The sequence below is a fragment of the Eurypyga helias genome, unplaced genomic scaffold (assembly GCF_000690775.1).
Source record: "Eurypyga helias isolate BGI_N326 unplaced genomic scaffold, ASM69077v1 scaffold11866, whole genome shotgun sequence".
In the NCBI taxonomy this organism is placed as follows: Eukaryota; Metazoa; Chordata; class Aves; order Eurypygiformes; family Eurypygidae; genus Eurypyga; species Eurypyga helias.
In genome coordinates, this window is record NW_010254896.1 from 1 (window position 1) to 21271 (window position 21271).

At 44.3% G+C, this 21271-nt stretch overlaps 1 protein-coding gene across 1 annotated transcript; it reads left to right on the forward strand.

The window, feature by feature from the left end:
- Positions 1 to 1547: 1547 nt before the first annotated feature.
- On the forward strand, positions 1548 to 20628 carry CCDC13 (coiled-coil domain containing 13; the record flags this gene model as incomplete). Its single annotated transcript, XM_010153163.1, has 9 exons — positions 1548 to 1765; positions 7235 to 7383; positions 9853 to 9995; positions 13679 to 13768; positions 14083 to 14199; positions 15421 to 15525; positions 16937 to 17101; positions 18587 to 18763; positions 20422 to 20628. Coding segments are annotated over exons 1-9 (1371 nt in total), but the record flags the coding sequence as incomplete, so codon positions are not given.
- Positions 20629 to 21271: the final 643 nt, after the last annotated feature.

A 21271-nucleotide genomic window follows, 5' to 3' on the forward strand; every position in this document is an offset into this window, starting at 1 on the left:
AGGACCTTAAAGACCATCCAGTTCACTAGAGGGAACGCTGTCCCCACACAGGAGCTCTGTGGCAGATCCTTCCGCACCAGGTTTAGGGTCAGTGTTGCCCTTAGCCCATCACTTAGGGCACTTCCTTATGTCACTTCTACCCCTGAGGTCACATCACCTCTGCTATGATGAAAGGCTGCAAGAATTGGGCTTGTTCAGCCTGGAGAAGAGGAGGCTCTGAGGAGACCTCATTGCAGCTTTCCAGTATCTGAAGGGGCTACAAAGAAGCTGGGGGGGACTTTTTACAAAAGCCTGTAGTGACAGGACAAGGGGTAACGGGGACAAATTGAAAACAGGGGGGTTTAGATTAGCTAACAGGAGGAAATTCTTCATGGAGAGGGTGGTGAGGCACTGGAACAGGTTGCCCAGAGAAGCTGTGGATGCCCCATCCCTGGAAGTGTCCAAGGCCAGGCTGGATGAGGCTTGGAGCCACCTGGTCTAGTGGAAGGGGTCCCTGCCCATGGCAAGGGGTTGGAACTGGATGATCTTTAAGGTCCCTTCCAACCCTAACCATTCTGTGATTCACGAGGCCTGTGGGCCATGCAGAGGCACAGGGCTCCACGCTCACTACTCGCCAATCTAACGCACCTTGCCCACGCCCGTGGCGCCAGGAAGCAGGCGTGGAGGTAAAGCTGCTTACGGCGTGTCTCTGCCCATACGGCACACACGGGCACAAAGGGACGTCGTGTGCGTTTTGGAACTTTATCAGGATGATTGCTGCCTCAGTGTGAGAAAGGGCCTGAGTTAATTACTCAGTTCAGGGTGTGCCTTTGTAAGTTTTTACTGATTGTTTTTCCTAGACCAAAGGTGCACTGGATTTTTTGCTGACAGTAAATGTCAAACAGAAGGAGAGGGGGCTGGAATACATCAGAAAACTGATCATCTTTAGCCATACTAAGTAAAGCTCTAGACATTTAAATGTACAGCAATATTATCGCTTTAATGTTATCACTTCATGCTTAGAAATTTGGGGGAAAGATATAAGCCACATTCTTGGTGTCTAGTTCCCAAAGGGAGCATTAGGATAAACAGAGATCTTTCTTCCTCTGTCAGTCCCACATTAACCCAAAAAGGGGAGGAGCTGCAGCTTTCTTTGAACTGTGGGAAGGAAGACTGGATGGTTGCAGTCTGTGTTCCCTTTAGTCAGTATAACGTGGTTGCCACATTTACTTGGATTTGACCCCAACTTACTCTTCTGTAAAAATGTTTATTTAAACAGATCTGTTTAAAAACATTTTAGAACATTGCCTTTTTGAATCCTAGAGTGCAAAAGACCCGGAAACCCTTTTGAAGACTGTTTGAAAGACATTTATAGAAAAAGGCACTTGAGGGAAGGCAGTGGGGCTGAAGAGGGCAGTGGCTGAGAGGAGGAGGTGGCAGGGAGACTGTGCAGAGGTCAGTGAGGAAAAACTGCAAAGTAGCTGCTAGAAGAGGATGTTTTTCAAAGCAATGTTGATCTCTGCTCTCAGTCGCTTTTTATTTTCTTCTTGTTCTGCTTTTAGTAACAAATGGAGTCAGACATAAAAGTGAATGAACATTTTAAAAGCCAGTTTAAGGCTTATCAAGAACAACAGCAAAGACGTCTGCAAAATCTAATGGAGAGGAAGAAAGAAAAGCAGAACTGTCAGAAGGGTGATAATGGCAACGCAAAGGAGACTCTCAGAATCCCGAATGATCTAAACCTGTTTGAAACAGGACAACCTGTAAATGAAGGTGACAGCAAAAGGTAAGGAAGGGTGTACCAGCACCATTCCTTGAGGAAGTCAAAGAAGTGTATTTTGCACATGATCTTACAAAGCTCATATTAAGGTGACAGAGCACTTTCTATCTTCACATACTGGGCCTCCATTATCCTGAGGAGACTCTCACTGTCACTAACATGTTTATCCTCAGAATACTGTGATGTGCTGTTTATTATCAGTGTTTCACAAATCAGGAGCTGAAGAAGAGGGGTTAAGGGTGACCTGCTGGGGGCAGTTAGGTACTATCTGATGAAATTCAATCACTCAGGTTCACTAACTTCCTCTGAACTGTTAGTTCCTGCCCAGCCTTGTAAACAAATAGCTTCCCTACATGAATAATTTCCAAAACCACATAAGGGCAAAGCAGCTAATGGGCACAAGCTGAAGGCCTGGAGCACAGGAAAGTGTTCCCCTGGCTCTCTTTGCAATATAATAATAATTCAGTAGATAAGACAGTCTATGAGGGTCTCGTAGACAGAGTATCCTCCTGGTTAAGATACTTGACAGGGTTATACAAGGTAGGATCTTAAATCTTACTGGGGACAGGGGTTTGGGTCTTATCTCACCCATTGGGTAGTATCTGGGTTACCAGGACATGGGACATTCTGGTGTGGATCTCTCTCAATCTTGTTTTTGGAGCTGAGTGCATAATTCAATTTACTGGAGCAGAGATTTGAAATCCCAGTTCAGATCATTCATCTTCCTCCTATGATGCAGTTGGTCTCCCTGACCCAATTAATATTTTTTTTACAAACTAGAACAGGTCTGAAATTGGCCACATCCCAAAGATGTCTGCAGCTAGTACAGTGTTGGTGACTCAGGGATTTGCTCCCTGTTAGTGATGAACTGAGGTGAAGAAATTCCTGCTTCTGCTCCCCACGTGCAGCTCTGCTGAAACAGGTGTTTGCTGGAAACTGGATTCCCTTTCTGGGGCAAGGGTACTTTTATCTCAAGTAATTTCAGTGAGCCACTTTACATCTTTAGCCCACAGACTCTTTTATTGGCACCATGATGGGGTGATGTAGTATGGTACAGGGGCAGGAAGGAGGAGCTGGCACCTCTGCCAAAACCAGCAGATCATGGGTGGAAAACCATGGTTAGGTGTGTACCTTTGAGACAGTTTCCCCTCCCAGAATCCAGAGTAGGGAAGGGCACCTCTACCAAAGTTTATCAAGCCACTAAGCAAGGTTTATTAGGCTCTAAATGCTGATCTTCCCTCTGTGTTACTCTGGGCAGTTTCCCAGCCCAGCTTTTTCTGAAGATTGCTTCCTTAAACACCCAAGTTCTGAAGCTGCAGCCGAGCTGCTGTGAAGATGCAGGAAACCCAGGAGTGAACCACTAAAACTTTCAGGTGCTTCTGGGTATGTGGTTTTCATGCTGCAATGGAAGCCTGTGTGGAAACAGGGAGCTGAACTTCTGGAAACTACTGCTGTCACTGTTGCATCGCACACTGTCTTCTTTGCACGGAGGTCCCTCGCCACGGCTGTTGCCAAGTTACGCTTCTGGTCTGACCTCTATCAGCTGTCCTCTTCCCTTCAGCATTTTGTTCTGATGGTATATAGAAAACTACTATGGACATCTCATTGATTTATTTTTTGTAATGGAGAGGGAGGCTGATTCCCACAGTTCGGATGTTGATGTGTCTGGTGGAGGAGAGGGGCTTGGGCACTCCCATAGCACATCCTGGGGCAGCATGTGTACTCTGAGGTGGAGACAACAGGAGGTCCTCAGCTATTTACGGTTCAGTAGTTGAGGTCTGAGTAATTCAAGAGCTGTTACTTACCTCCGTTTTCAGTGACACTGACTGTTAAAAGTCCCCATTTGCCACGGCAGATTTATCTGGATTGTCCTTTGCTTATGTACGTCTGCATTCAGCGAAAGAGCAGTTATGATTTGTATGAAATCCAGGCAGGATTTGCTTCTGGAAGGGATTCACCAAGATGTACTTTGCAGTATTCCCATGACAACATGTTAGAAACTTGTTCCTGAATAAGAGGACTCCATATGGTCTGTGGTGACAGTGATTTCAGCACGTCAGTGTTGTTTATAGCAGCGCTTGGAAAACATTCTCCTCTCGGAAGTCTCCCTTCCTATGACACTTGGGAATTCATTTTTCCTTCCTCCTGTCCTACTCCCAAATTTTATTTAAGCGAGATTTTAGCTGACATTTCTGTCAAGTTTGTTTGGTCTGTAACTTTATCCTCCTTGCTCTGTTTGGTGTATTTAGGATGAAGTGATTCTCCCTGTCCCATGCAGAATCTGTAACAGAGTTGGGAAGGACACTTACCTGGGTTTCAGTCACAGGCCCTGCTCATAAGATTCCCCTGGCTCTGTTTTCCTTGAACTAGAGTGGAAAGGGTTGCCTCTCTGCAGTTTCTCTTGGCTGACTTTCCATAGCTGAGCCACTTGGGTGGAAACTGCTACCACCTTTGTAACAAGTACAGTCACTCTGTGATGGGAAGGAGAAGTTTCTCAGCAGAGACTCCAGCTCTGTGCAGTAGAGATTTCTGTCCTTCCTACTGTAAATGCTTTTTGTCAACGCTTGGAAACCAGCTCTGAGGAAGACATCGCTGATCAGGTGTGCTAAGAGCTTAGAACCTTTTTTCATGTTAACTCCCTAACTGCTAAAAATCTTTTTGTCCACGTGTCTGTAATTAGATCTGCACAGTTTTGTTGCTCACTTCTATGACTGGTACATGTGGGAATAACTTAGTTTTGCCTTCTCTCAGATTGCTGCTTGCTTTCTTCTCTTTTGTAAACAGCTGCCTTTGATCTCCCTTTGATTTGCAGCTTTGAAACAGAAGTGCATTTCTTAATTATGGATTGTGAATCGTCATAAATTGACTGTTGTTTATGGCAGCGTTCTAAGGGGTCATGTCTGACGTACATATGGAGTGTGCATTTAAAAGCTCCAAAGTCCAGTTGTAAAAAGCATGCTAAAGCTTTTGAACTTAAATATCTAGGTGACTATTGAGGTAGCTGACTTGTCTGGCTGTGGATGTGTCTATAGTCACAGGTAGATACGTAACAACTGTTACAATGACTGCACCCTCAGTCAGTTTGCAGATGACACTAAGTTGGGTGGGAGTGTTGATCTGCCTGAGGGCAGGAAGGCTCTTCAGAGGGATCTGGACAGGCTGGATTGATGGGCTGAGGTCAGCTGTAGGACATACAACACGGCCAAGTACCGGGTCCTGCACTTGGGCCACAACAACCCCCTGCAACGCTCCAGGCCTGGGGACGAGGGGCTGGAAAGCTGCCCGGGGGAAAAGGACCTGGGGATGTTGATCAACAGCAGCTGAATGTGAGCCAGCAGCGTCCCCCGGTGGCCACAAAGGCCAACAGCATCCTGGCCTGTGTCAGGAACGGTGTCGCCACCAGGACCAGGGCAGGGATTGTCCCCCTCTACTGGGCACTGGTGAGGCCACACCTCGAAGCTTGTGTTCAGTTTTGGGCCCCTCACTGCAAGAAAGACACTGAGGGTCTGGAGCATGTCTGGAGCAGGGAATGGAGCTGGGGAAGGGTCTGTAGAAGAATTCCTGTGAGGAGCAACTGAGGGTCAGGAACGGTGTCGCCACCAGGACCAGGGCAGGGATTGTCCCCCTCTACTGGGCACTGGTGAGGCCACACCTCGAAGCTTGTGTTCAGTTTTGGGCCCCTCACTGCAAGAAAGACACTGAGGGTCTGGAGCATGTCTGGAGCAGGGAATGGAGCTGGGGAAGGGTCTGTAGAAGAATTCCTGTGAGGAGCAACTGAGGGAGCTGGGGGGGTTCAAGCCAGGAGAAGAGGAGGCTCAGGGCAGACCTTATCGCTCCCCACAACTCCCTGAAAGGAGGGTGCAGAGCGGGGGTGGGTCTCTTCTCCCAAGGGACAAGTGACAGGATGAGAGGAAATGGCCTCAATTGGCACCAGGGGATGTTTAGATTGGATATTAGGAAAAAATTTTTCACTGGAACTGTTGTCAGGCATTGGAAGGGGCTGCCCGGGGAGGTGGTGGACTCACCATCTCTGGAGGGATTTCAGAGACAAGGTGCTTGGGGACATGGTTTAGTGGTGCTTTCAGGGGAAAAGATGAAGATTAATTAACCCTTGGCAGTGTTACGTTAATGGATGGGCTTATGATTTTAAAGGTCTTTTCCAACCTAAACGATTCTATGAAAAGTGGGCTTTACCCCAAGCTCTGTGATCATCCAAGCTATCTACTTCTGCTGAGGTCTAGAGCAATCCATCTATAGGCCAAAGGAGTGGGACACTATACCAGATCAAGTCACCAAAACAGACATCCAGAGTCACGTTGTAGATGAGAATCTAAGGGTCAATTCATCTGGCTGGCTTAGGTGTCTAATGATATCTGAGGTGCCATAGGGTATTAGGAACTTCCACATAGGAATGATAGCACAGGGGAGACCTGCACCCTTGAGCAGCAGCAGCTGAAAGGCTGCTGCTTGCCACCACCCTGAAACTCAGATGGGGGAGATGAGAAAACTCAGATCAGAGGAGGGAGGAAATTCAGAGGCAGGCAGAATGGGAACTACTGACTTGGGTCTCTACCACAAACCTATTTACTAAAGGGCAGTGTCCGTACAACTTCTCTTAGCACATGTGGTTTCCTCTCAAACCCTGTGTTGTGGCTGCTGGCCTCGTGTCGGGAGCTCAGATAATCCTGGGGCATTTCAAATGGATGCCTGAGTGCCCACATCTGAATTGAGGCCCTGAGCCCTTAGCTTCTAGTTTTTATATTTGGAGGAACCATCATGTAAGAGATAAAAGTTATTAATTCTCTGGATGTCTGAGAGAGATGAAACCCAGAGATGTTACTAATGTGCTGAAGAATAGGAGAAGCGAGGCTATTTCCTCCTGTTCAGAGGGCTTTTTGATATTCTTTGTTTCTAAATGAATTCCAAAAAGCAACATGAACAATACAAACTGATGCCAGTCCATCCTGGTGGGATTCCAAGAAAATCTGATGAGGACACAGTGAATTGGTCTTTTGTGAAGTGCTGTGAAGCATTCATTTTTAAAGAAAGAACCTTAGTAGCAGCTTTTTTAGCTGATGCTCTGTTGGCTTCGATTAGCTTCAGTAAGTATAGAAAGTAAAGCCTGAAAGTCACGGATGCTGAATGGTGAGCCTGCCTGGTCTCCTCTGATGAACTAGATAAGTAAGGCTTAGTGAGATGAGACTGTTCATTAACCTCAGGAGCTCTGAAAAAATACCTGTTCTGTGACGTTTTGCCCCAAACCACAAGGAAGTGCAGAATTTCTGAATAAAAATGAGTTAATTGAAGAGATCAGATCATTAGCTAGTCTGAGGTTCAGAATGTTCTGTTTTATTCAGTAAACTGACTCATGGTAAACTCAGTTTATCCACCATACAGTCATTTCATTACTTCTAGAAACATCTATTTCAGGCACATTACAGTGACCCTTGTCATTATGGCTTATTTTTTTCCCAGGTTGCTTGAGATTGAGAATGAGCAGCTCCAGGATCAGATTCGAGAGGTCCAAGATGAGAACTGCAGACTATACAAACTGATGACAGAGAAAGATTTTGAAATAAAGCAACTCCAGAAAAAAATCCAGGAGGACAGATTGGCTTTGTCGGGTAAACGCGGTAACTTTGTATTCTCACTCCGTTAGTTCCAGTGTTTGCTTGATGCTGGCAATAGAGGTGGGATAATGGATTCACTGTGAGCTCCTGGCAGTGAAATATTCATGTGATGTCTCTTTACCTACTTTATGCTAAAAAGGAGTATTTCAGTGACATTGTGGTTGACTCTGTTTCCACCCCTGTAATAAGCCCCTGCTAGGAAGGTCCCAGATTCATCTTTCAGCTGAGAGACACTTGTTTTCTGCCAAGCTGGCAATAATTTGCAATAGCACTTGGCTCTGAACTTTGAAAATACTTAGACACCTGGGTGTAGATTTGGCCAACACTTACAGCTTCTGCCTAAACTTGCACGGGTCTAAGTTGACACTGGTTTGCATTTGCAGAGTTTACCAAACATTCATGTCTCTCCCACGTGAGGAGCCTCTTTCCTTTGTTTTTCTCGCAGTGGTGTGACACGGGAGGTGGAATGCCATGTACACCTCAAGTTCTGTGTCTTAGGTGCTCCTTCAGTTTCATGAGCTGCAAAATGCGAATGCCACTACTTTTCATTTTAGAGAGCTGTTGAAGGACCAAATGACATCTGAGGCAGTCAGGTCAGACCTAAGGTGAAAAATATTGTTGTTATTATATGTCCCTTAATACAAGTATCATGCTCTTTGGGGGTACACAGCCATCTCTGTTCCTCACAGATCTTCTCCAAACTTGCTTATAGTGGTACAAAAAAGGATGACTTGCAGAAATCATATTTTAGGAAACTTTCTGTTAGTGCCAAAGAGCAGTGTTGCAGCTTTCTCTGCTATGTAGTGTTAAATTCCTTATTCAGGCTCCTTTTGTTTGCCTGAATAGGACACATGCAGAATGTTGGCTGAATGCAGAGTCCAGCTTCTGAAGTGGCTTGGGTGCCCTTTGAAGATTGAACTGCGCAGGCTGCGCCTCTTCCACTAGGTGCCACTGTTGTTCAGGACAGCAGAGACAACCAGGCTAGTAGAGATGGGGGAAACCAGCAATAGGCAGACCTAAGTAACACTTAAATGACACCTTCTTTCGTAAAAACTGTTTGCAGCTTGTATGTAGGAGGAATGATAAGCTGGGTCAGGACCAGGAGACAGGTGTGCTTTTGGAGCTTCTGAGGCTGCCTCGCATGCCAGCTTGTGGCAGTTTGCTCCATGTTTTGGTCTTTCCTGTCTGCATCGTGGCAAGAGACTCACCCACGTTGCATGGGAATTAAAAGCTTTGAGTGTGTGCAATGCATTTGAAAACCATCACATGAAAGTACTTTTGGTCAGTTTAGTACTTACTGGCATCCCTAGCAGCCATTATGTGTTATGTAAACTAAGGAAAAAACAGTGTCTAGGTGAGAGTGGAAACACATGTCAGATAAAGGAACAGTGGAAAAACACTTTATTGAATTCATTATTTTCCCTATAACATTTTTAAATAGTGACATGGTGTTGTATTCTGTTCTCACCTATATTCCACATAGCCACTTTGATGTCTCTAGGGCTTTTATGGGACCCAGAATTCACGTAAGAGTGATCCGTCATCCTTGCACCTCACCCTAGTGCTTGTATATAATCTTCACAGATGTGAGTAGAAAAGTCATTACTTCAGAGCACTGAAGGAAGATGAAAGAGTCAAGAAGAATGACAACACCCAAGTTCAATCTTCAAATATCCCAGCAGGGATTTGTTACTGCAGGCTCATATTCATTGCTGAGCTAGAGGTTTCCATGGACATTGTATGCAATCATTGCTTTCGCACTTGTGCGAGAACCTTTCTTCACCCATGTGATGTTGATGGAAGCCAAGTGACACACAAGTCAGTCCTGGGGATTACTTTATTTGTGACGCTAATCAAGCCCTCTCTGATGAATGAAGTATCTGTTTAAAAGAGCAATTAAAAGAGTAATACAGTAAGGCTCCATGTATAATCTCGAGGGACATATAAATAGGCACAATGAAATTTCCTGGACGTTTTCCAGGACCCAACTGTAACAGTGTGCCTGACCTTTTAGGACACGTGTCTAGAAAAATTTGCACCTCTGTTTCAGCAACTCTTCCAAGTAGTAAACAACCAGTACAAAACAGAGTGCTGTCTTTTTCTGTAATATGCAGCAAAAACCTGGGGGTAACAGCCCTTCACAGCCATGGGCAGAAATCACCTCTACCCTTCCTATGTAGTAACGTTGACCACTGTTGTGGCCTTCTGACTTGTGGCTGTTGCTGTAGTGCGAGATGTGGCCTTGCTAGCTGCAGCGTGATGCAGACTCAAAGGACCAAGCAATCCAGCTGGAATCACTGACGCCTCTTTTCCCTCACTTGTTCATTTAAGTGCCTGGCACAGCTCTGAGAGGAATGGATCAGACAATGAAAGTACTCTGTTTACTGGACAGAGAACAAAAGCTCCATCTATTCCGAATCTCACCCATGAGATATGTCCTTTGCTTTTATGTCTTCTTTTCAGGGGCGTCGGGTTTAGCTGGAGATGTGGCAGCTTCTAAGATAGTTGAATTGGCCAAAAAGAATCGTGAGATAACTGCCGAGATGGAGAGTGAAAAAGCCAAAGTGAAGCAACTGAACAGTAAAGTCAGAGAGCTGGAGAAAGAAGTGAGGCATTTTTCTTGTTCTCCTTTTGCATGCTAAAACATAGAAATCCAGTGAGTGAAATAGAGGAGCCGTAGAAACTGTGTTTAATTCATGTTCGCCTGTTGAATTTGCTCTTGCATCCATGCTTGCTTTGAGTTCTTGTAATTCCTGTAAGAGAGAGGGATGTGTGCCCTCGGCTGTCTCCACCTTTGCAGAAAGGAGGAGCTAGGAAAGGATATTAGTAAGTTATAATGAGAGAAAGATTTGTGAAATACCAATTAAGAATGTTCATTTGTACTTGAAGCACAGAGGCCTTGCTAGCAGTATGGCAATGACATTTTTCTCTTTGTGTAAGGAGGAGCAAATTTCATACCATTATGTCTTACATTCCCACCTCATTAATATCAGTCATGAATTAGTACTCTATTCTTCTAAGCTTTATTCATAATGAAAGCTGTTTTCTGCCATAAATACTTCCAGAACTGAGACAGTAACAAGCTATATCCCGTAAGACAGCAAATCCTCACTCAGTAAATTTTTTTTTTTGTGATTTAGTATGACTTTTTTACATGTGCTAACCTTTCACAGGAATAATTGTACTAGGGTGACTGCTGCAATGAAAATTAGATGCCCTGACGGCAGTGTTTACTTTGTTCATTGGCTACAACCTCACTCCCTTACACAATACTGGTAAAATTTTGGATAATTTTCACTGCTTTGCTTCCTTAGAAAGACATCATTTAAATGGATCAGTAACATTTATCATGCTGTCTGACAGGTGCATTTTTAGTCCATCTTTCACAATCACTTATTATCAGGAATCGTGCATGCATCTGAATTGTACCCCAGTTACCTGAAAGATCAAGAAATGGTAGATTAAATTTTTAAGAACTCCTGTGTAAAGCCGGAGTGATCTGGTCGGAGCTGGCAGGCTGCCTAAGAAAAATCAGGTGTAGCTGGGGACCTACAAAATCACACAAGTAGGGGAACAAGCTGTGAATAATTTCAAGAAAAATCAACTTGGTTATAATCCCCTACTGCATTTTCAAACAAAAGCTTTAAATATTGTCAGATTGACCCAAAATAAAGGACCACAGTCATTTTGGGAAAGGAAATCAAACTCAAAGCAAACAGAAATTTTGAAGAAACAATTGCTGGTCAAAGCAGAGAGATGGACACTTGAGATACGAACTAATCTGCCCTTAGACACCAGCACAGTCAAAATCAAACCCAAAGACAGCAACCTGTCTCATCAGAGCTAAAGATGAACGACAGTGCCAACCCCACTGCAACCGTTCCCTGGTCAATGATCTGTGTTCCCTCACAACCTCATTTGAGGTGACTCTTTAATGGTCACTGGCTAATTGTGGTTGGTACTTGTTCAGTAGAACTGCATGAAGATATAAAAGACCTCTTTAGTAACCCCTAGGCTAAACTGGGTCGCTGTCTAGACACACGCAGCTTTTCCCATTGATTATAGACCAGATTTAGATTGTAAACAGTGTCTCCCCAGCCATGGAGAGGGTGGTGAGGCACTGGCACAGGTTGCCCAGGGAAGCTGTGGATGCCCCATCCCTGGAAGTGTCCAAGGCCAGGCTGGATGAGGCTTGGAGCAACCTGGTCTAGTGGAAGGTGTCCCTGCCCATGGCAGGGGGTTGGAACTGGATGATCTTTAAGGTCCCTTCCAACCCAAACCATTCTGTGATTCTAAGACAATTAAAGTGCAATTCAGTTGCCCGCATGAAAGTACAGTCTGAGATGCCCCTTGATGTCTCAGATGTCCCTGTGAGACACTTAGCGGTGACAGCACTGGCCGTCCAGGTGCAGCGGCTGAAGGCCTGCTGGATACCCTCCGGTCCTTCCAATGGAACTAGACAGCTGGGAGTGGGAAACAAAACCGAATCCGCAATGTGGAATGCAGTTATGCTTCATGTAGTGTAGGTGTTTGCTGTAGAGTGAGCTGAAGACCAGACTTCCCTGAGTGATTGACCAGACTCTGTTCTTCATAGAGACGCTCACACTGAGAACGTGTTGCTTTGTGATTCACGCCTCCTGTGCGCCTACTTCTAGAGGCCTTAAACTCTGCTAAATGACTTGTGGTGATGGTGCCGTAGGAATGCATCACAGTATGTACTTTCACCACTGGAAAACACTTATTTTACATAGTTATTAGTTCTTTGCTTGTATAAAATGTGAAAAATATGTAAATCATAAGTGTTTTAACATGACTATGTTCCCACAAACAAAAATGGAAGGTGTGGCCATTGAGCAATCACTTAGCAAAGGGTGGGACATGTAAACACAGACTGCAAACGGATGTTTGCAGAATATTTCCATAGAATTTGACCTAGCAGCTGCCAACACTAGCTGCAATTTCTCATTCTCAGTCCATTGACTACAAGAGTTTATGAACTGGATAGAAGGGGTGACCTAACCACTGGTTTACTTTCAAAAAAGGGGTAATGTTAGAGCTGGGTCTGAGTTACACTCTCTGTTTCCCCAGATATCACTTTAATGAAGAAGCTGCTCCTTAGAGCCTTCTTTTATTCAAACAAATAATTGAGATTTTTCTGCCCACCTCAAAGAATGAAGTCTCAGCCCTTTAAAGCAACACTAATCAGCCTTTCCAGCTCCAAATACACTGCACTCAGTCCAGTAAAAACTCTTTGCAACCTCAACATAAGGCATGATTCAGAGGCAAAGGGGCTATGTTCCTGCCTTCCTAAACTATGGCAAGCAATAAGAGACATATTCTTCATGGGTTGAGAAATGCTCCCTTAGAGCTATCCTAGCTAAAGAAAAAAAGGCTTAACATCATTACTAAATAGTAATTCCTCCTTTTAAATTCATCTGGTAAAGAGAACTCTGTGCTTTTTTTGAAATATCCTATGATTTTTCTGAAGAGTGGGTAAACCAGCATCCAGAATCTAGAGACAATATCCTGATCTGTACTGTACTGCATTAGAATTGGGCTTGTTCAGCCTGGAGAAGAGAAGCCTCCGGGGAGACCTTATTGCAGCCTTCCAGTACCTGAAGGGGCTACAAGGAAGCGGGGGGGGACTTTTTACAAGGGCCTGTAGTGACAGGACAAGGGGTAACGGGTTTAAATTGAAAGTGGGGAGGTTTAGATTAGATATCAGGAAAAAATTCTTCCTGGAGAGGGTGGTGAGGCACTGGAACAGGTTGCCCAGAGAAGCTGTGGATGCCTCATACCTGGAAGTGTTCAAGACCAGGCTGGATGAAGCTTGGAGCAACCTGGTCTAGTGGAAGGTGTCCCTGCCCATGGCAGGGGGGTTGGAACTGGATGGTCTTTAAGGTCCCTTCCAACCCAAACCGTTCTGTAATTCTGTGGATTTATATATATAAACACTTATTTTATCAACTTGTGGTGATAAAATCTCACAGAAGTCTTCGTACTTGATAACTGATCCCATCTCAGCAAGTCAGAGACTTTTCACTGAAGTTTTTCTGCAGTAAAATAACACAGGCTTCTTTGGAAAGCCTTTCAGGAAAAAATGTGTGCTTTCCTACTGGCTGTATTTAAGAAATAATGGGAAATGAAGTTGTGGGGGTTATTTTTCTCTAGTAAATAAACATTCAGGATCATCAAAATTGCTGTTGTACTTTTGTCTAATTAGTCTTCCGTGAAGGTATGCTTTTCACTGTATGTACTGTATAATAACAATGCTTTTTCTTTTTTCCAGCTACAGACAGCTGTGGAAAAAATACATTATCTTAGTGCTGGAGATAAAGGAATCAAGCAATCAACTCAGAAGATGATAGAAGGAAACTTGGTATGAATTGTAATTGAAGAGAGGAAATCAGAAGCTGATAGTGATAGAAGGAAACTTGGTATGAAGAGAGGAAATCAGAAGCTGATACTTCTTTCCTATTGTGCATTTCCTTATGGCAAGGATCTACCCCTGTCAGTAGTTTTGTGAACAAATTGCTCTGTTTGCACATTCTTTAGGATCCCCAGAATTAGAGAATACATTTGCATGGGAATGGGAAAAAAAGATTCTGTGATCCTGATAGATCTGTGGATCTTAATCACTTCAGTTTTTCCCTGAGGATTCTGTTCTTACCCAGTACATTCTTCTCCTCAAAGGCTGAAAGTCCAGAGGTGAAAGCATTGCAAGAAAAATTAACCGCAGCCAACTTTAAAGTGATGGAGTATCGTAACCAACTGCAATCTGCAAAACAGGAACTGAAGATGACCCAAAAGGTAGTGTTGCAGGGGACAGTCTGTGGCTGGGATCTTGTGCAAGAGGTATATTCTTGTGAAATCAGGAGGCTTCTTTTCTTTTGAGCTTTGATTAACCTCCGTGACATGTTCCAGTGAACAGTAAGAGGGTAAGAAAAGACGTGGGGGTGATGGTTGCATTGGAAAGATGAGCACCTCGACACACAGATTTCATGCTCTGCCACCACAGCTGGATGTCTGTACCCACTATTTCTATTGCTGTGGTGGGTACAGATTCTTTAAGGTTTTAAAGTCCCAGTTCAGCAAAATAGGTTTGTGATTGACTTGAAGTTCAGGCCCGTTGCTCCTTTCCAAAACATTTAATTAAGTATTTGCTTTCAGTGTAGGCTTCGGTCCCATGGAAGTCACTGGGATTAACGACCACGCTTGAACTAAAGCATGTATTTAAACAGTTTGTTGGAGTGACATCCAGAGTAACCTTTTCCTCTTTGATTCATGATGGATTTTAATGTGTTACTATGTGCTCTGTTGCCTTTGCTTTCATTACTTTGCGAAGGAGACCTGCAATGCAGATCAGAGTAGAGAATATGGTCCTAAAAATAGAACTTGCTGACCTTTTTATAAATAATTTAAATGCTCTTCATACTAACTTTAGCTCTCGTTAATGTGGCTGTGTTGGAATTGTGCAAGGGAGATTGGCTCAATTCCTGATTGCAAGGGTGTGTAGTAACACAATATCTCTACCCTGTTCCTGTGTAGTTCTGCTGAAGTATTCATTATATCAAAAATGACTGGGCATATTGAAAACTCTTAGTAATGCTTAGTAAACCTTGGTGATGAATTTGAAATCCTCCTTTTACAGAGATAGCTGGGTTTGACACCCAGCTGTACAGCTAGGTAGTGCAATTGGACACTCTCCCTAGGCAGGCAGCAAAACATAGATCCACATTCTTAAAAAGCAAAGAATATTACCCAAACATCAAAATACTGACTTACACACATCAGAAAGTGAAATAATTCACGTTAGCCAAACCCCTCCTAAGCAGCAGCACTCTGTATTGTGATAATGATATGAAAGAGCTTACATCACACGGGATACTGGGTAGCTGATACAGGCGATAAAGGCACTGTGTACAGCTGGTGTTCTGTGTTTACTGCTAGAGGGAGCAGCTTTTCCTCCTCTCTCCCCAACACACATATTTCAGCCTAGCCTTATTGTTGATGTTAATCCCTTTTTCTTAGCTTTTAGCAAATGAAGTTGGTGAAGATGTGAATATTCAAAGCCTCTTGACCAGTTCTGGCAGCTGGCGTGGACGAGCCCAGCAAATTCTTGTTCTCCAAAGCAAGGTGAGTTAAGACTCTGCATAGCACCCTGTAAGCTGGGTGCTGGGGTGCCCTGTCTGAGTATAGATATTACTGCAGTGTCAGGGAAAGATACTGTTAGTTCTTATTAAGCACTTATTAACATCCATACCTGCTTATAAGGCGTGTCCCAGTACAATGTTTACTGCAGATACATGGCCAGTCTTTTTCTGTCTTGAGGAAAGCAACTGTTGGAATAAAACACTTTATGGTAACTCCTGAAATTTTTTTTTTTGTACGTTTGTGTCCACGTATGGTGGTGGGGTGTTACGTTTGAGATACATGTGTTGATGGATGCAGGATCTTTCAGAGTTCCTGCAAACTATATTAATTAGTCTATTGCAAATATCCGAGTGTTAGTATTTAAGCTAGGAATTTTTCACATATGCCTCAAAAGAGAGATTTCTGTGACCTTGGAGAGCTCTGGCAGCCTAGTTAAAATCCCAGGATGTTTTAAAGGTGCCTCCCTCCACTGAGTACAGAAGGAGCCCTGTGAGTGTCTGTGCTCTCACTCAGTCACCTTTGTTCAGTGCCTAAAGTCAGATGAGAAGAATTGAGGCCAGATAAGATTTTCAAGTTGTTCCCCCAGGAACTTCATTAAAATCTTTAACTCTTGAATCTTCTGAAGGGCACGGTCTAGCTGAAATAACAGCTGGGATCAGGGAGGTGGTTTTGTGGGCATCTTAAATAAAACTTCTCTTTTGATATATCTTCTTCCTATTTTTCTGCTGTTTAATCAATCGTATGCCAACACACAGGGATTTTTGCACTCTGATTAACTGAAATTGTTAACCTCTGCTTTCCTTTGAGCAAATTAAATTTTCCTGCAGTTAGACCTGGCTGGGATTCATCTGAAGACTGTACGTACTGTACTCTACTGTAATGCAGGTATTTTTTTCTAAGCCAGTCTCCTCAGGCCCCTCCTGTAGTCAGTGGGGTCTTTTAAATACAGTCACTGGATCAGAAGTGAGGTAGGTGCATCTTATCTCAGAAGACACCTCCAAATGTATAAGGGTGAATGGGTGTCTGCCCTTTTAGAGGAGATCTAAGGTATTATTCTGTTGCCCACACATGTGTTTAGTGGCATTTGAGGTATTTTGGACTGTGTGCCTGGCCTCCACACGTGGCTCCAGTACAGCACATGTGTCTTGAATCTCCCATAGATCTTGTGTCATATCTTCTCCCTGCACAGATGCCCTAGACATCTGCATCTTTGTTAGCAGCTAACAAATTTAAATTTTAAAGAACAGGCACTGCTCTGTGCTAGTTAACCATGATGGTGTCAAGAAGTAATATGATGCTACGCTCTGAGTTCCCTTAGGTTATGTGATCTTTGATGCTGAACCACCGTACTCCTGGTAAAGGTGCTAGATGAGGTGTCGTTATTGTCCCCTAGCTTCGAGAGCTGGAGAATCAGCTGGGTCAAAACAAGAGCAGAACATCACTGAGTGGGATTGATGAGGAATTGCTGGCCCTTACTGATCCAAGGAAGCTGTCAGCCCAAGAGAAGAACTTGCTAAAGATCCGCAGCTTGGAAAAAGAAAAGAAAGAGGCATTGGAGGTAAAATCTGTGAGCTGAGAGCATCCTGTTTGGGTATATAGAGTGTGGTAACTTGCTTTACCTTGAGGGTGTATGTTACACTGTGCCCAGAGACCATTTCAGAAACCCACCTGATCTGCTGGAGGAAGTTCTGCCACACTTCACAGACGCAGCAGAATTCCACACTTGTCTGTATTGCACTCTTTTGTGGCTGGGCATACCTCTGCAGTGCCAGATTTGATCTTCCCCTCTGCTTCATGATTCATGTGTCAGATGCATCCACTTAACCTGAAATGTGGCTACCTGACAACTGTGCCTGATACGGGACGTTAGAAAGAGGGAGAGAGGCCCTAGGTTGAAATTGCAGCTGTACTGGCTTTGGACTGAAGGCATATGTGTAAAGAGTCATAGATTCATTTAGGTTGGAAAAGACCTTTAAGCATTGAACCCAACCATTAACCCAACACTGCTAATACTGCCACTAAGCCGCCTCCCTAAGCACCATATCCCTTAAATACCTCCAGGAATGGTGGCTCAACCACCTCCCTGGGCAGCCTGTTCCAGTGCTTGAGAACCCTCTAAGAGTCATCCTGAAAATGGGTCTTACCCTACATCTATCACTTACAGTTGCTACCAAAATAAACAGGCAGCCAGTGTTTGGGGGTTGGGAGAGGCTATAGCGAGTGGCACAGGTAGTAAACCCTGAGGTGGGTAGGATACATCGGCCTGTGCCAACAAGAAACATGGGAAGAGGGGGTCAGCTACACATATTCAGGATAGCAAAGCACATTTCCCTGTGCTCCCTTCCTGTATTAGTTTCTGTAGGGGCCACTTGGCATCATCCCAGAGCTTGATTCGCTGCTGCTTCTGTCACCACAATTTAACTGTGCAACAGAAAGAGCCACGGGGTGATCCACACCTTTCACTCTTGGCCGTGAGAATGAGATTTACAGCAACAGGCACACAGCACAGGGGAGGCTTTCCTCAACAGCTGTAATCTGCGTGCTTCCACTTCTGCCTTGGTGTTTCAAGCTCCATTCACAATAACTTCCCCTGTACTTGTCCCTTACTACGTAACTGCTGGGTGCTCCCTGAACAGTTTCATCTAGGCAAAGGCATGGCACAGGAGACTGTATTCCAAGGATAGCTTTGAGTAGCTAGTGTGGCATCACCACCCTGTATCTGGAAGGGAGTTTCCCCATGGAGAATGGTGAGGCAAATGGAAAATCAGGAGCATACAGAGCTAGATTTTAACACAGAATTATCATTTGCTTCCTGGCACATACTGAATCAACCTAGTCCACTTGGATTCCTGAACAGACAGACCTTTCTTTGATGCTGGCAAGCAGACAGTGAGTAGTAGCATTTATAATTCCTACTTAGGGATGATATTCCATTTTTTAGATTCTAGCAGGCAACGTGTCATTCCTTTAGCTCACCAAAGCACCTGGGGCTCGGTGATGGGCTATAACTGTCATTTCCTACGATGTGTTTGTGTCACTGCAGAAACTCGCTGGGGAACACGATGCTCTCCAAAAAAGTCACGAGGAAGTGAAAAAAAAACTTGATGCATCGAAAGCCAGGAACAAAGTACTGTGCAGCGAAGTGAAAACCCTGAAGGCACAGATCCTAACCTTGCTGGAGAAAGGAAAACATGATGATGAGCTCATAGACGCCTTACTGGTACGGTCTGAGTCTTACTTTTGGTCCCAGCTCCTGCAGACCAGCCCTCTTTCTATAAGTGCTAAAACATGATGTAATTTAATGACACGGTGACACAGACAACCTTAGGGGATTCGGGAGCCTGATGAATCAAGCTGTGACAGCCAGAGGTTTCCTAGTCAGCTAAAGTCCTTCTGCATTTTGGATCAGATCACGTAGAGGCTGCAAGACAGCACCAGGCGTGACACACTTGCAGTCAAGTGGCTCTAAACTGCAAGTATTGGAAGAAATGTTTTGCAGAAGGATTGAAATATGATTGTCTACTAAGTGGAGGAAGGGCTTAATTCCTGACCCATGAAGCTGGACTGTATTTTTGCTGCTTTCAGCTCCATCGTCCGATTTTTTTTCTTAGAATGTCTGCAATCTTGCGTTTTGATTTGCTGTGTTGCACAGCCCAAAACACTCAAGCTGAACCGTGAGTACTAAACCATGTGCACATTCACTTGCAGTAGCTGGAGCTGAGAGGATTTGGACCCTTCTAAACCAAAGGTATTAGCCGTGACTCAAGATGCAGTTATGCTGAAATAAATAGCTGCTCTCATGGTCTTGCAGGAACCTTTTGTCCTGCCGTGGTTCTAAATAGTCTTCCCCAATTACAATGATTTAAAATATTATTAGAAAATATGCCACCTCTTAGTAGTGTCAGTTCTGTGTTGCCTGATCCAGCTTCTCACGAGTTTCACATCACTTACATTTCCTTGCTTCTGCCTGCGGTTGTTAGCCAAGACACGCTTATGACTAAGCTGGCATTCACCTTCCTGCACATCAGGCAGCCGTGGGAAAGAGGGGTATTGACCAGCAGACTAGGCAGGTTAAGAGAGGAGCCAAGCAACACCTGGCACTTTTGCTAAGTCTGAGAATTCTCACTACAATTATTACAGAAAGATGCGAGTTTACTTGGGAAGGAATGGTTAACTTGTTTTATCCCTTACGTCAAAGAAACACCTTGCTTGCAGTCTGTTGGCCTGACAGAACAAACTCTCCAAGAATGACATCTGTCAGTGTGAGACAAATTCCAAAATGCACGGGTACAACAGCCTAGCCTTGTGGCTGTTGTCCGGTACAACCCTCATTTTTAATGTCACTGTCACACAACCTGATGGTGTTCTAATTTCACACAACACCAAACTGAAATCTTTACTTTTGTCTGGTTCATGAAAAGGTCACCTTCTTTGTCAAAGGCCAGCCTTTTTTACTCTTCTTTTTTTCTGCTCCGCTCAGGAGCAAAGCTGCCAGCAAACTGAATCTCTCAGCTGGTCAGGTCTTTTCTACTGGTGCCATCCATTCCCCAAAGTGTTGATGTGACCAGCCGGAGCCAGTGGGGGCAGACTGTCCTTACCCAGCTGACTGTCTGGGCATTGCCAGTAGATGTGCAGCCCTTTCAAGATGCTGAGAGCAAGACAAGGTGATCTCATGCTTAAAACTTAACAGACCAAATTCTTGGGAGTAGCACTAGTGACATCAGTGTGCTTACACCGAGGAATCGATTTGGCAGGGCAGGGGCTTGCCCTAGCATTCCTAAATGGGTATGGGTCTTGGAGAGTGTAAAACACCCAGGGAGTCTTAATAATCATTGTGTACAAAAGTGATGATCTTACTTATTGTTTCTATTTTATCAGAGCCAACAGAAGCAAATGCAGGAGATCTTGAAGCACCTGAGCCAGCAGGACGAGAAGAACAAGGAGTCCCAGCAGGTGCTGGGGCAGCAGTGGAACAGTGAGGTTCAGAAACAAAACTGCCTTATAGGGCAGCTCAGACAGATGGTGGCTGAACGAGAAGCCGAGGTTAAAGAGCTGGAAGAGAAGATTGAGCAACTCACCCTTCAGGTAGACAGTCAGAAGAATTTAACTAGAGGAGCACACTTTGTAATCATTTTAGATCTGCTCTTCCACTTCCTTCTCCCTTGTTATCTGAGGTGATTGCTAGCTCAAGACACTAATATCTGTCATACTGACAGTCTCTCCTGATGGAATGATAAAGCAGGAATTCTCTCTTGTAACCCTTAAATTTCTTTCCTGTTTATACATAACTTCTCTTCAAGCCATTTAAGCAGCAGAAAGCATAGAAATGTCAATCAAATCCACATATCACAACTGTCACATGACTGACAGCAAGGATTGGGCTGCAGTGGGGACTCCTCAGTATTCAGCATCCTTGGCTGCTGAAGGAAGCAAACAAACAAACATAGGTGAGGCCAGCAACAGCAGGCTGCCATGGTACCCCGCTACATCCATCTCCTCATGGAGTGATGGGACCCCTAGGGAGTTATTCTTACCTCCCACTGTAAATCACTTCCAGAAACTCCTCTCCCTCAGTTCTCCAAGCTATTGATATGAGTCTGATGGATCTCAGGCATGGAGATTTCATTGTGCAGATGAAGGAATTGGGAAAGTTGGTCCCTTATGGACCAGTATGTTGAAAATATTTTCAACTTCTATGGTCTGATGTTGCAAACTAACATAAGCAAAG